Source organism: Cervus elaphus, chromosome 12, assembly GCF_910594005.1.
Source record: "Cervus elaphus chromosome 12, mCerEla1.1, whole genome shotgun sequence".
Lineage (NCBI taxonomy): Eukaryota > Metazoa > Chordata > Mammalia > Artiodactyla > Cervidae > Cervus > Cervus elaphus.
This window is the reverse complement of record NC_057826.1, coordinates 2101123-2116628: the sequence shown is the minus strand read 5'-3', so window position 1 is coordinate 2116628 and position 15506 is coordinate 2101123. Positions and strand designations below refer to the sequence as shown.

General features: G+C 50.1%; 1 protein-coding gene across 1 annotated transcript in view; it reads right to left on the bottom strand.

Annotated features, from left to right (window-relative positions):
- Positions 1-1196: 1196 nt before the first annotated feature.
- EFCAB11 (EF-hand calcium binding domain 11) overlaps positions 1197-15506 on the bottom strand; it is a 240458-nt gene continuing 226148 nt past the window's right edge. Inside the window, exon 7 of the mRNA XM_043919408.1 lies at positions 1197-1340. Coding sequence (XP_043775343.1) covers positions 1262-1340 — 79 coding nt within the window. The 3' untranslated portion in view covers positions 1197-1261. The remainder of the gene's footprint in view (positions 1341-15506) is intronic.

The window sequence follows — 15506 nt, the reverse complement described above, 5'->3', positions numbered from 1 at the left end:
CAGATAAAAACGTGTGGAAGAGTGTGACTGTGTGGACATCCTTCGCTTAAAAAAGGGGGACTCTGCCGTTGAAGGCAGTGGGGATTTGCTCCCTAATAAGATGTGTACGACTGAGCTTAATTTCCTTGGCCTTCCCTGGCCTTTTCCTCTTTTTAGTGCTATCCTGACTGAGCCACGAGGATCTGCTCACATCACACCTTGCCTAAAACTCTGCACTGATCCCGCAGTCCCCTCCGACACAGGGCACACAGGCTTCTTGGCCTGATGCCCAAGGCCTCTGTCATCCAGCCCTCGTCCTCGGGTTGACTTCATCTCTCCGAGGTCTCCCCCACTCCCCAGCCTCCACCTTCCCACCCTTCTGCTCCGTTTTTGCTTTCTCAGAGTTTCTGTGACCTCCAGAGCCCCGGGCCTTTGCACCTGTGGGGGTTCCCTTCATCTTGTTCACCTTCCTCCCCCGCCCCAGCCCCGATGGCCCCTGCCGGCCCCCAGGGAGGTGTCATCACCCAGGGTGCGGTCCTTCCCGAGGCGGGGTGCCCCCCGGAACTGCCCGCACCCACACAGCCCGCTGCGTGAGCCCCGTCTGCCTCCCCTGCTGGACTCAGCTCCTGGGTGGGGTCTGTCCGCACCCAGCACGGGGCCCAGGTCATGGAAGAAACTGAAAAACCTAAAATAAAAATCTGCTGAGCGGGTGTTCTCATTACTCTCCTGTGACCTTCGTCTCTCTACTCTGGGTGGATCTAAATTGTAATGAGTACAGTTTACACATTTCAGTCCAAATGAATGACAGTTTAGGTAAAATAAAAGCTGTTAGCACAATAGACCATTTTCCTGAAAACAAAATTAACTTTTGGAATTTTAACCACATGGAATTCAGTGCTGTCATTGAAAATGCAAAACTGGGACCCTGTTCCTCAAATGTTAGACCCCAGGACTGCCTCCAAATCAATCTATTTTCAGTTCTTACAGACCCCTGTCATTATATGGGAAATAATCCCCCACAGGCAATGCTGCCTCTAACCCTCCCTCACAACTTTTCTTAGAAAGTGTGATATGCATTTTTTTCTGCTGCCATAATAACGAAAGGAAGGGTAGATACAATAAGGTGTGCTTCGTATAGTACTAGTACAGAACAGAAAAATGGCTAAGAAGATGTAAGAAATTCTTCTAAAATATGTTTATTAGCAAAGTTGGCTTTTTAGCATCATTTCCTTTTGAGGACAGTTGATTTACCGTGTTGTGTTAGCTTCTGCTGCACGGCAGGTCAATCTGCTGTGTGTGTACACATATCCCTTCTTTTCTGGATTTCTTCCCCACTTAGGCTCCCACATGGAGTAGAGTTCCTGCGACACACAGTAGGTTCTCATTAGTTACCGCCTTTATGCAAAGGGTCAGTAGTGTATTTCTGTGTCCATCCCAATCCCCTGCCACCACCCCGTGCCGTTTGCTGAGACGTGGATGGACCCAGAAGCTGCCATGGAGAATAAAGTCAGTCAGAAAGAGAAAACCGAACATTGTATGTTCAGGCATATATGTGGAGCCTAGAAAAATGCTTAAATGATCTTATTTGCAAAGCAGAAATAAAACACAGATGTACGGAACAAACGTGTGGATGTATGTACATGTATGTGTGAGTTGCTTAGTCGCGTCCGACTCTTTGCCATCCTATGGACTATAGCTTGTCAGGCTCCTCCGTCTGTGGGATTTTCCAGGCAAGAATACTGGAGTGGGTTGCCATTTTTTTCTCCAGGGGATCTTCCTGACCCAGGGATCGAACCCAGGTCTACAGCATTGCAGGCAGATTCTTTACCGTCTGAGCTACCAGGGAAGCCCAATGTATGGGTACCCAGGGGCAAAACTGATTTTTACTTAAAAGGGAATTCTCTCTGTGCAGGGCACACTCTTTGATATCTCCTCAACTATTATCAGCAGTGGTAACAGTTTGGTCAAAGAGAAAAGATGAGACTTGATCATTTGGGCGGGTTCCTAATCAGACTCGAGTGCTCTCTAGGACGGAGGCAACTTTCAAACGAGAGCTGAGAGTTGGGGCTTTGTTTTTATTTGGAAGGCTCAGGTGGGGTTTGGTCTAAGTACTTGGTAAACTATAAATCACACTCTGAGTAGTTTTACTCAGAGTCTTCAACCGTCTTTATCAGTTTGAATGTTTAGAGCCAGGAGGCCCAATTTGTACATTATGTGGTTCTTATTCTGGGAAAAACTCCAATGTTTTCTGAACGTTTTGTTCAGGCCTGACCCCACTTATCAGGACTGACTTCCCAGGTCTGCTGAGAAGGTATTCAGCGGCTCACCGGGGGAGTCGGGCAACCAGGGCAGAATGGAAGAAGCGAGCATTAAGATAGACCCAGTGGACGAGCTCCCTGGGGCTGCCCTCAGAGACGGCCACACGCTCGGCAGCTCATGACAACCCAGACGTGTTCTCTCCTAGTGCTGGAGGACAGGCGTCCAACATCAAGGTGTTGGCAGAGCTGGTTCACTCTGGAGGCTCCGAGGGAGAATGTGTCCCGCACCTCTTTCTGAGCTTCTGGCGGTTGTGAGGGTTCCTGGACGCTCTGATTTGTGGACGCTTCCCTCTGATCCCTGCTCCGTCTTTACCTTCTCCTCCGGTGTCCCTTGTCTGTGCCTCAAATCTCCTTTCTCTTATAAAGACGCCAGTTGCTGGATTTAGGGTCCACACTTCTGCAAATATCTGATCCAGGATACCTTACTATCCTTAACGGATTGTCTCTGCAAGGACCCTATTTCCCAGGAAGGCCACATTCACAGCTACCAGGAGCTAGAACTTGGACATACCTTTTTGTTCAGTCGCTAGGTCGCGTCCAACTCTTTACAACCCCATGGACTGCAGCACGCCAGGCTTCTCTTCACCATCTCCCGGAGTTTGCTCAAACTCAGGTCCACTGAGTTGGTGATGCCATCCAACCACCACGTCCTCCCCCTTCTCCTCCCTCCCTCAATCTTTCCCAGCATTAGGGTCTTTTCCAATGAACTGGCGCTTCTCATCAGGTGGTCAAATTATTGGAGCTTCAGCATCAGTCCTTCCAGTGAATATTCAGGATTGATTTCCTTTCGGATTGACTGGTTGGATCTCCTTGCAGTCCAAGGGACACTCAAGAGTCTTCTCCAACACCACAGTTCAAAAGCATCAGTTCTTCGGCACTCAGCCTTCCTTATGGTCCAACTCTCACATCGGTACATGTCTGGGCATACCTTTTGGGGGAAGAGAATTCAATCCACTACCAAGGGAGAGTTCACCTGGGTGGAAACTTCCTTCTCGGACCTTCCCAAGAGCTCGCTATATTTTGACCTCCTCAACTTTCTTCTCTGGCCACTGAAACCAAATCCTGCATCTCTCCTGTAGTGTTAATAATAAAACCAGAAATGTCAATACTATTGTGAGGAGATCTTGAAGACGGAAAAAGAGAAATATTACCAAGAAGCAAACAAAGAAGGAAGACTGGTCCTAGGATCCTAAAAGTTCGATCTTTAGGACTAGCAATGTATGACATGGCCCCATTTTTTGACACGTAAAAATTGCGTTCTTAGAACATGTCTAGAAGGATGTGTACCAAAAAAGTTAACAGAGGTAATCACTGGATTCTGGGATTATGATATCTTAAATTTATTCTTTATGTGTATTTATTATATTTTATAATTTTATAATTAATTTTAAATTTTATTTATTTATTTAAATTTAAACTTTTAAAATGTATCTTTTCTTAATTTATTCGGTTGCCTCCAGTCTTAGTTGGGGCATGCAGGATTTTCTTCACGTCACATGGAATCTTTCTGTGCAGTGTGTGAGCTCTCTAGTTGTGGTGCTTGGGCTTAGTTGTGGTGCTTGGGCTTAGTTGCTCTGTGGTAAGTGGAAGCTTAGTTCCCGGACCAGGGATTGAACCCTCTTCCTCCATTGCAAGGCAGAGTCTTAACCACTGGATCACCAGGGAAGTCCCCAGATTTAAACTCTTTATTATTAGTAGTAGTAGTATTTTTGCTTTTTTAAACTACTTTGCTAACTTCCCAATCTATACTGGACATCTCTCCACGTGATAGGTAGAACTCTCCCGCTGATGGAAGTTTACAGATTGGGTCCAAAATGCAACGTTCAATTAGAAGCTGGTAATAGAAAAACCCACAAGAAACAAGTCACAGCAACAGGCTGACAAGAAAGGCGCCTCACGGACAGGTGAGCAGGGAGCAGGCGTCCCCGTCAGCGCAGAGAAAACATCAAGGTTCTGGGCACAGGGCAGAAGCCGAGGTCATGGTCACGGTCATGGTGAGGACTCAGGGCTCAGGGCAGAAGCCGAGGTCACAGTCACGGTCACGGTGAGGACTCAGGGCCCAGGGCAGAAGCCGAGGTCACAGTCACGGTCACGGTGAGGACTCAGGGCTCAGGGTGGAGCCCGTAGTCACGGTCACGGTGAGGGGTCAGGGCCCAGGGCAGAAGCTGAGGTCATGGTCATGGTCACGGTGAGGACTCAGGGCTCAGGGCAGAAGCCGAGGTCACGGTCACGGTCACGGTGAGGACTCAGGGCTCAGGGCGGAGCCCGTAGTCACGGTCACGGTGAGGGGTCAGGGCCCAGGGCAGAAGCTGAGGTCACGGTCACGGTGAGGGCTCAGGGCCCAGGGCAGAAGCTGAGGTCACGGTCACGGTCACGGTGAGGGGTCAGGGCCCAGGGCAGAAGCTGAGGTCATGGTCACGGTCACGGTGAGGGGTCAGGGCCCAGGGCAGAAGCTGAGGTCACGGTCACGGTCACGGTGAGGGCTCAGGGCCCAGGGCAGAAGCTGAGGTCACGGTCACGGTCACGGGGAGGGGTCAGGGCTCAGGGCTCAGGGCGGAGCCCGTGGTCATGGTCACGGTGAGGGCTCGGGGCTCAGGGCAGAAGCCGAGGTCACGGTCACGGGGAGGGGTCAGGGCACTGCTCTCCCGTCGGCCGCCGCGCCCCGCCCCAGCCCCGCCACACTCTCTTCTCCCACCCTTGCTCGCGGCGCCCCCACCCCCAAGTCGTCTCCTAGCCACACTGCAGGGTGCGCCGCCTGACGTGGACCCGCCTGCGATTTCCTCCGGCCGACAGTGCTCCGCAGCTTCGGGAGGGGAGCCGGCGCCCCCTCACCCCGCTTCTCCTCCCTGCTGGCTGGCGCTCTCCACGTTGAGGTTTTCGCTGCTGTTCATCCTTGGACCCCGTCCCCCTGGACTGTCCTTGCTGTCTCCTGCCCCTTCAGTTCTCATGCCTGTGCCCGCCACACTGCGCGTTGCAGGCCTGCTTCTCAGGTCCTGCTCGTCCTGGGGGCTGAGCCCGGCCCGCATGCCCACAGGGCCGCCAGGCGCAGGGGCCCGGGAGCGGTGACCTTCGTCTGAACTTGGATTTCACGCTGGAGTTTGGCCACTTACCACTGTTGTCCAGCCTCTGGTGCACAGCAGGGGGGCTCAGCCCTACATATGCATGTATCCATTCTCTCCTGAACTTCCCTCGCATCCAGGCCAACATCTCCTTAAACATTAGAACTAACAGTTCTTTAAAAGATAATGAAATTCCCAGATGGTAAAGAATCAATTCACTTGGGCTAGTTGTTCAGAGAGGCAACTGCTCTGAAATCAAGTAGAGAAGGTGGGACAGGGGTCAGCTGTCGTCTTTCCCTGAGGCTCCTTCGTGGCTGTGAATTCCACACCATATCCCGCTGTTTGTTCGCTATCTGGATACTTTTACTGAATTGTAGGTGTGAGAACTGGAAGCAATCATCCAGATCATCTGGCCTAAACTTCTAGTTTTACACCGCATGAAAAGAGAGGATGGCACGTTCTCCTAAGGCCCATGGACAGAGGGAGAGTGGAGACGGCCAGGTGGGTCTTCTATCACTGCAGGTGGCCGCTGTCAACGTCCCATGAACGGACCACTGGGCCAACACGGGTCATAGTGTCTATTCCAGCTTTCCCTCTAGCGAATAAGCCACCACCAGGCACACAGAACGTATGAAGACGTTCACTAAGACTCAGTGAATACCGTACCCTTCCCAGCGTATGCCGGGCACCGGGTATTAAGATGGATAGACGAGGCTTCGGGACCTGCCTCGGCAGGAAGAAACCGTACCCCGAGTGTCCCCAGGCCTCGCCAGGCTGTGGGTGCAGACACGCGCATCTTCATGTAAAGACCCAGCTCCCCATCCCTGGAGCTCCCGGTTGCCATTCTGGGCCTTCCAACACCCGCACTCTGATGATTTTAGGGAGTCTCAAGACACAGGGACACGAGGGATTGGGTTTTGCTGTCTCAGCAGTAGCTCTGCTCATGTCTCCCCCACCCCCTAAACACACACATCCAGGGCCTCAATTTGGGAAGTGTTCCAAAAACCATTTGTAGAGGTATGACAGTTAATTTCCTGTCAATATGGGTAGGTCGTGGCACCCAGATATTCAGTCGAATGCTATTCTAGATGTTTCTGTGAAGATATTTTTATGTAGGATTAACATTTAAGTCAGTAGATTTTTGAATAAAGCAGATTACCTCCCTATCTACTCAGCTGCAGGCTTTAATAGAAAAAAAAAAAAAAAAAAGACCGCCTTCCCTGGAAGGAGAGGGGATTCTGCGGGCAGGTTTGGTCTCTGGACTCACACTGCAACTCTTCCCTGGGTCTCCAGCCTCTGGGCCTACCCTCTGGGTCTTGGACTTGCCAGCCTCTGTCATCATATAAACCCATTTCTTAACACTCTCTGTCTTAGGACTTCCCTGGCGGTCCAGTGATTAAGAGTCTCCAATGCAGGGGGTGCGGGTTCCATGCCTGGTCAGAGAACTGAGACCCCATGTGCCATGTGGCCAAAAAATAAATAAAAGTGTAAAAAGTGATCTATCTCTGCCTGTTTTTCTTTCTCAGTCTCTCTCTTTCCCCTACTCTATGGCTAGCTGGATTGGTGATTGATAGTGGATAGACAGATGATAGACATAGACAGACAGATGGCAGACAGATAATATCCTTTTAGACTGATCTAGATGGATCTATCTCTCTGTCTATAATATCTATCTGTCCTTCCTATTGTTCTGTTTCTGTGGCCAGCCCTAAGTCAGACCGGAGACTTAACCATCACGAGTGTCAGCCCAGAGAACCCTGCCTCCTTGCTGCTCTGGTGACTGACTCTGCTGCTTCTCAGCCACCCTCAGACCCCGCTGCTCTGTCCTGGGACAGAGACGGGAGAATGGAGGCCACCCGCCCCGGCTCTGTGTTGAGCCTGCCAGCTGGAGCCCCGAAGCAGCTAATACGATGAAAGGGTGTCACGCCTGATGATACGAAGGACTTATCAAATGCCTTAGAAAGTTTTGTAACTAAAACAGAACAATGGATGTGGCAGAACAAACAAAAATAGCGTGAATAGTGATGAACAGATTTAAAATCACCCATAAAGAGGACTGCATACTTTTCCATTTTTCATATTTTACTGTCTGGACATTTTTCAGATTTGCTTCCCCTATGGTTTCACAATGGTATGCTTGTAAATCAACACTTTTTTTCTTGCAGATAATAGGCATACTAAAAAGTTTTTTCTTCTATGTTGTATTCCTTATCCACATATTCACTGTGTTTTGTGCTTTTGGGCATGGATCTGTGGGTGGGCTCTCTCCTGTCCTATTGAGGTCCTGGGGGTATAGAGTAATTTGAATAAAATAGTAGCCTCATTGTGTATTACATAAGAAAGCCCAGATTCTGCGTTATTATCCCACATTATTAATTAGTGTTAATATTAATTAACGTTATTAATACCACGTTATTATCCCCATGGTACAGAAATGGAAACTGAGGTTCACAGATGTCCAATGACTTCCCTAATATCCTTCAACTAGAATGTCCCAAAGCTGGCCCTGAACCCAGCGCTGTGAGGATCCAAGCCCACACTGACTTCTGTGATATCGAGTGCTTCAGGTAATTTTTATTTAATTAGCTCAAGACAGCTGAACAGCGACTTGCCAGGTTTGCGCCACCGCATGGAGGATCGTTTGGGACCTTGTCCGTGTCCGTGATGGCCTCACGGCCTGGCCCGGCTCTCTGCCCCTCTTAGATGCAACCCTGTTCTCCGCCTCCGCTCACCCTCCGCCAGGCCGGCTGCTCTCCAGCCTTTTTACTTGCCCTCGGCTTCCTTGAGCTTTCCTGAGGCTTCGGTGCTTTTCTGCCTCCTGTCGTATCTGTTTTCTATTCCTCACTCCCAGGTGACTCCCAACAACTTGTTTTTTCTTCTAATTATTCCTAACAGAAATGAGTCTCATGTATGTGAAGCAAAATTTTCATGGTTGCAAATAAAGGCACTGTATTAGACTGCGCAAGTGACTTAAACGCAGCTGTAGGGGTTAGCTGGCTCAGGTGCCCGGAAAGTCTGGCGGTGTCTGCCTTCAGGTGTGGCTGTATCAGGGGGCTCAAGCCAGGACATGAAGAGCTGGTCCATCTTTTGACTTGGTGAGACTTCTCCCAGATAGAATCTCTTCACCATGGCAGCAAGAATGCCCTGGCCTATCTAGAGTCCCATGTTCCTAGCTCTCTTGATCCTAGTGCAGGAGAGGGAAGCTCACTCCTGCCCCACCGTCACCCGCCAGCTGTCTTACAAACCCCATCATGATGCTGACTTAGCCTGTGTGGGGTGCATAGGATGTGTTTGACAGCCTCAGGGGTGTGACACGCAGTGGGTGCACGTGACCCCTGACCGTCAGCAGGGAAAGCGGGGAGGCCCAATCCCAGCCCCTCTGGTCTACATGACGAACTTCCCGTGAGGGACCCTCACGACAGCAGAGAGCACGCACTCCCCCCTGGACCACCACACTCATCACAGGCTGACGTGGGAAGGTTTGCCCCGTTTCCAGTTGTCTTGGATGGGAGGGAGCCCGGCATTAGAACCAGACAGGCCTGGAAACCCTGGGTTTCCAGAAGCTCCTCTCTCGTTATAAACGCCCCGGGGTTGGCAGGGCCGGCCCGAACCTCTGCAGAGAAGGGTGGGGCGTGTCCAGTCCCTCCGTGGACTCCGTCACCTCCGCCTTGGGGCCACCTGGGGCTGTTTTCAATACGCATGTTCACAACGTCCTCTTTTTTCTCCCACATCTCAGTGATGATGGCCTTGCTGATGACGGCGATAGTACAACAGTCTCAAACGAAGCCTCACTGAACGCCAGGCGCTCAGTGCCCTGGAGACACGAACTCATCTCATCCCCTCGATCGCTCTGTTCTGCAGGTAAGAAACTGAGGCACAGGGAAATCAAGAGATCTGCCCAGGACCACAGAACTGTCTGCTAGTTCTGCACCCAAGCAGTCCCTTAGCCAATCATGAAAAGTGGACATTAACTGAGCCCTTACTACGTCCCAAGTGCTTTATAAAGTTTATCGTGAATTCTCACAGCAGTTCAACAATACAGTGACTGTCATCACCCTTACCTCGTGGAAGAGAATGAGGTATCAGAGGGGTAACTAACTCAGTCCCCAAAGCCTGCAGCAGACCCCTGGCTAAGCAGTCAGGAGCCCGTTCTGAAAGCAGAAAGGTAACTCTGAAGCTCCGCTTTTGGAAAATGGATCTGGCAGCAGAGTGGAAGAGAGATTCTTTTCTAGGCTCAGCAGCAGGAAGATCTGACCACAGCGCAAGCAAGTACAGAGCCAGGGTTAGAAACTCGTCTGAGTCCAGGCCTGGAGCTCAGACCCCCTCCAGTGGGTGGACGGAGCCAGGGGGAGGCGTAGGCTCCACTGGCGCGTCCATCATCGCGGGCGCCCCAGGGCCTCGCTGCCCGGCTGTCCCTAAGCCTTCTGCTGGCCCATCTCGGCAGACAGTCTCGCTGAGCCGAATACGCTCAGAAAAGCCCAAATCCACCACCAGCTGGAGCTGGTAAGGCTGCAGCGCTTCCGGCCGAATTGGGTCCTGGGGGCAGAAACCTCAATGTTATTTACACCCAAAGCTCCTTATTTGTGGGGCTTTACAACACACAAAAGGCTGAGTCCTGTCTCATGGAGCCAACAGAACGCAGACACACTTAAAATAACAGAGAAGAAGAATACACCGTCTCCTCTCTCTCACATCCGAGCTTCCATCCGGCCTGAAGGGCCCCTCTGCGGCCCCTTTTGTTCCGCTCATTACCTTCCTCCGAGCCGTCTCATTACTGACACAGACTCCTAATTAACACATCAGGTTTCCCCTTTTCCAAAAAGTCTCGGAAACGTGCCTGTTCTGGGAGGCTGCCCACTCGAGCCCCCCCACCCCGTTCCAACCCCGCCCCCCACACACCCCTGCCGTCTTTATTTTGTTCCACTTCTCGTCCTGGCTTGTATCATTTGTTTCTTTGTATTGAAAGCTTGTCAACTCACCGAACCTGGCACGTATTCATCAGGAGGACGGCCCAGCACACATCACAGCTTGACGGAAAGCGAGCCTGAGTGGGGAATTGGGCAGAGAGTCAGAAAGAAGCGGGAGTGGGAGCCGGCTTAAGACCATGACCCAGTTTTCAGGCCCAGGGTGACCAACAGTCCGCCTCTTGTGCCGTGATCTTTCATTTGCGCTAAGCTGGTCTTCAGCTTGCGCCATAGAAGCTCATATCACTGCTTCCGTGCCTCTGCCCAATTTGTTTTCCTCTGTCAGGATGCCCTTCCATCTCTCTGAATTCCACTGATTTTCCAAGGCCAGGAAGAGGCCCCATCTCCTCCGAGAAACCGTCCCTGATTCCTCCAGTTCCGGTTAAGCTCCGTTTTCGTGACACTTGTATAGTGTCTGTATCACAGAATCTAGTCCTTGATGATGTTTTCTGGAAGGGAACTGTCTCAGACTCTCCAGCCCTCAGTCTGGAGAGAAAGAAAAAAAAAGGGGGGGTTCCTCTTGAAACAGGTTGAATAAGAAAGAGACTTGTTAGGTGCCTGGGGTCAGAGGCGCCCCCAGAGTGGCCCTGCGCCCACCCTCACAAGGGCAGCCGGAGGCGAGCTTGGCAGGCACACGAGATAATACAGCAGCTGCGAAGGGGAATCACCAGCCATTGTGTAAAAACACGACCAAGTGTACACACATCTCCGCTGCTGCCAGCTGCAAAGACCTGCCCGCCCGTCTGAGAAGCGGCTCAATTGAAAACCAGCGCCTGCGGTTGCAAGTGTCTGCCTTTGGAATTGTGGACTCATCTGAAATTCCTATTTCTTGTCCTGTGCCTGGGTTTCAATATGTGTGATGAACACAACCGGAGGGGCTCTCTCTGATGCCCTCAAAATTCTTTTTCCATTTCTGGATGCTCTACGCCTGGCTTCTACGTTTGCATCCAACGGCCAGCACTGTAACCGTCTTCGGAAGATTGGAATTTAGATCCGCTTCACTTGGGGGTCCTTTGGTCGGTGACTGGCTGGTACCCACTATGATCCCAGAGTTGGGGTCACGTGTAGTTTACACCCCCGGTCCCCGGGGTCGGCCGAGGCTCGGGCTTGCCAGAAACGGCTCTGGCCTGGCTTCTTTGTGTCCTCTGTCCTGCCTGTCCTCCCCACTGCCACCCCATCCCCTCTGGTTTTCCCCAGGGAGCAGCTCCTTACAAAGCTCCTTGCACACGAATCTGCATTTCCAAGTCTGTTTCTGGGAGAATCTGACCGAAGATAATACCCACGGCGTGTCTCTTCATTGGCCACTGGCAGCCACACACCCCACCCCACCCCGCCTTGCCAGTTCCCACGTCTCTGAGTGATGACTGTCATTCTCTTTGAAGCAGCCCTCCAGGACCAACTCCAAGGAAGTTTTGCCACAGAGCCCGTATTTCAAGTCACATCATTGCAAATGTGCCCTCCAAGCCAGTGAAAATCCACCCAGTCACGCTTAGGGGATGTGGTCGCAGATATGCAGTCAGAAACTTAAAGAAACTTATTTTTACTGATTACATTTATAAAATAAAACGTATCTTACTTTTTCTACTTGGATTTTTCTCAATTAAAAAAAATTTCTATGCAATAGTTAAGGACATCAATGTACTAAAATGTTTTGTCCCTGGTGGCTCAGGAGACCCGGCTTTGATCTCTGGGTCAGGAAGATCCCCTGGAGAAAGAAACAGCAACCCACTCCAGCATTCCTGCCTGGAGAATTCCATGGACAGAGGAGCCTGGTGGGCCACAGACCCTGCGGTGGCAAAGAGTCCAAAGAGCTGGACACGACGGAGCGACTGACACTTTCACTTTCCTTCATTAGGACTGAAAGTCCTCATGGAGCTCGTGTGTATTATGTGAAAACGATGACAGTTACTTTTGATCCTGGGTGAAGGTTTTGCCTGCTTCTTATATCCCAAAGTTTGCAAAGATAATCAGTTAAATGTCATTGTTCATCCTCCTAGAAAACAGTAGTACCTTCCCTCTCTCTGACTTTGGATGCTGCCAAGGGAGTCAGGGGTAGATTTCATTTGTCTTTCAAGACCCAACACTCTTGCTATTGCGGCTCCAGGCTGCTCTGCATCCCCGGCCCCACCCGAAACTCTCCCGATAAGCCACTGACAAAGCGAAGGCCAGAGCTGCCCTTCCATGCTGGGTTGCAGCCACCAAGCTCCTCCTAACTCGGTCAAAACGGAACCCTCACCCACCCCACGCTGCCACCTTTGCTGCAGGCGAGCATGCCCACGTCTCGCCTCTCCAAGCCCAAGGCCCAGTCTCATAGCTCTTTGGTCACCTGTCGTGCTGGGCATGGGTCCAGGGTCACACCGGCCAAACGCAACAGTTACATGGGAATGAAGGTCACAGACTGGTTCAAGCAAATAGAGTTTGTACACGATTCAACCTATTCATGGATCCAGGCAAGTTTGCAAGCTAGAGCTTCAGTTGGTAGCTGCAAGGCAAATTTCTGTAGTGTATTGGTTTGGCCAAAAAAATTCATTTGAGTTTTTCCATAAGATGCAATGAAAAGCCTGAACGAACTTTTTGGCCAACCCAATAATTTTTCACACTCCCTTAGCTATCTGCTATAAGGTGCATTTAGGTTTTCTCCTTGCTCTATCTTTCTACAACTTGATCCGTTTTCCTGCCTTCCTAAGATATTTAAATTCTCCTGAACTCAAGGATTTTGGCACTCCATTCTTCTAAGTGAAAGTGAAAGGCGCTCAGTCGTGTCCGACTCTTTAAGACCCCATGGACTACACAGTCCATGGAATTCTCCAGGCCAGAGTACTGGAGTGGGTAGCCTTTTCCTTCTCCAGGGGATCTTCCCAACCCAAGGACTGAACCCAGGTCTCCCGCATTGCAGGCAGACTCTTTACTGGCTGAGACACCAGGGAAGCCCTAAGAAAGAGACCATTAGGAAACGCGTGTTTACTCAAGTATGCGGCAAGTCCCACTTGGCTAACAAGCTAAATGTGATTCCTTGAAATTCTCTTCCACGCATGGACTCCGGGGAGCTGAATGTAGCATGTAGTCATCAGTGGGATAATTTAGCTTCATTCTTTCTCCTCGCTTTCTAAGAAGGGCCTGGAGTTCATGCTGGTTTCTCTAGAAAATGGAGCTGCCTCCCCACCCTGTGTGTTGGCCACTCAGTCGTGTCTGGCTCTTTGTAGCCCATCAGGTTCCTCTGTCCATGGAATTCTGCAGGCAAGAACACTGGAGTGAGTTGCCTTTCCCTTCTCCAGGAGATCTTCCCAACCCAGGGATCAAACCCAGGTCTCCCGCATTGCAGGCGGATCCTTCACCGTCTGAGCCACCAGGGACGCCCTGTTTGTGATCTTTGAAAGGACTGCCTGTTTCCAGCGTGGCCTTCCTCTGTGCTTCGTGGCTTAGGCAGTGTCTTTTCAGACGTGCTGACTCTCGATGGCTTCAGCAACGTAATAGTGGATAAATGCTGTTGGCCGTTTACCATCTGGGATTCAACTCCACGCCTGGGTCTTGTTATGCAGGCATTTTCAGAGCATTACAGCTCAGCTGTGAAAGCACTCTGGCTTAAAGCGGAATGCAGTAGAACCTTGCTAATCTAACAACTTAATCACACTTGCCACCCCTTCACAGCACGGGCTTAATAGTCAGGCTCAAAGTGAGGCTTCGTGTCTTCAGAATGCACAGGAACGCATTCTTCTGATGACTGTGTAATCGTAAATAATCTCCAACTTTGCTTATTGAAGCAAATGAGACATTCTTTAACCGCTGCACTATCCTTTTAATTCAGCTGTCAGAGGTAGCTTCAAAATGCCGGAGAACTGGGCTGAGATGTTCTGGCTAATGCTTTGCATTCTATTCTTCAGTATCAAGATTATGAAAAGATGTGTCCTGGGCCATTTGGTATCTTCAAGGTACCTGAAGACAATCTTTAGAGGAATGTTTCTAAACACAGACTGTTTGGATTTCAGTATGGAAATTCACACATATATCATTGTAATTATTTGGCCAGAGTAGGTTTATTCATTCTCTTTCCCAGTGAGGGTGAGGGATACTTTCAAAGTCATTTTAAAGTTGTTTCCTGTTATCTCTAAGTGATTTCCACGGCATCTACTAGATAAATTTGCTTTCTATTTACCATCTCCCCTGGGTTTCCCTGGTAGCTCAGCTGGTAAAGAATCCACCTGCAATGCAGGAGACCCCAGTTCAACTCCTGGGTGGGGAAGATCCCCTGGAGAAGGGATAGGCTACCCACTCCAGTATTCTTGGACTCCCCTGATGGTTCAGATAGTAAAGAATCCACCTGCAATGCGGGAGACCTGGGTTAGATCCCTGGGTTGAGAAGATCCCTTGGAGAAGGGAACGGCTACCCACGCCAGTATTCTTGCCTGGAGAATCCCACGGACAGAGAAGCCTGGCGGGCTGTAGTCCATGGGGTCAAAAAGGGTCAGACATGACCGAGTGGCTTTCACTTTCACTACCATCTCCCCATTTATAAAGCAGAAGAGTGGGTTTCCAAAAGAAGAGAGACTGAAAAAGTGATCTGTATTGTTATTTTCAAAATCTAACTGATCTCACCTAAAATTCTACTATCTTTAATCAGGACATTACAGTTGAAAGTTTTTCTGTGAGTGTGTGTATGTCTAAAATCATCATACTCTTCTATGTGAGGAAGGTTTTTACAGATCCCAGAAGGCAGCCCTCAGTCACAAAGTTTAATGGAGATGCAAGAGGGAAAATTGACGGCTTATGTTTACAAGTTCCCCTGAAGATGACTGCCAATCTATTCAATGAATTTATGTTTTCTACTGAGTATAGAGCTTGAATCTGAGCGCAACATGAATACTCTGTAAAGATGGATGTGGCCATTGCGAGTGACCGATGTTTTGATGGTTTGGGGTAGAGTCCAGTGTTGCACAGGCTTCCTGCACTTGGCACTGAAGAATGCCCGTTCTTTGTCATTTCAGACAGGGGCCAGAGATGTGACTTGCTTTGTGTGGAACCCTTATCTGGGGGGCAACAACTTGCTTTAGACTTTCAAAGAAATTGTTACTCACTCCTGTTACTTCATCTTTTCTAGAGATGACATTTGTCAAAGATGGAAAAGGCACCTCAGAGTTTGCCCTGACTCAAACTGTCCCAAGTGATGTCAGTTTAGTATCACTCTTTAT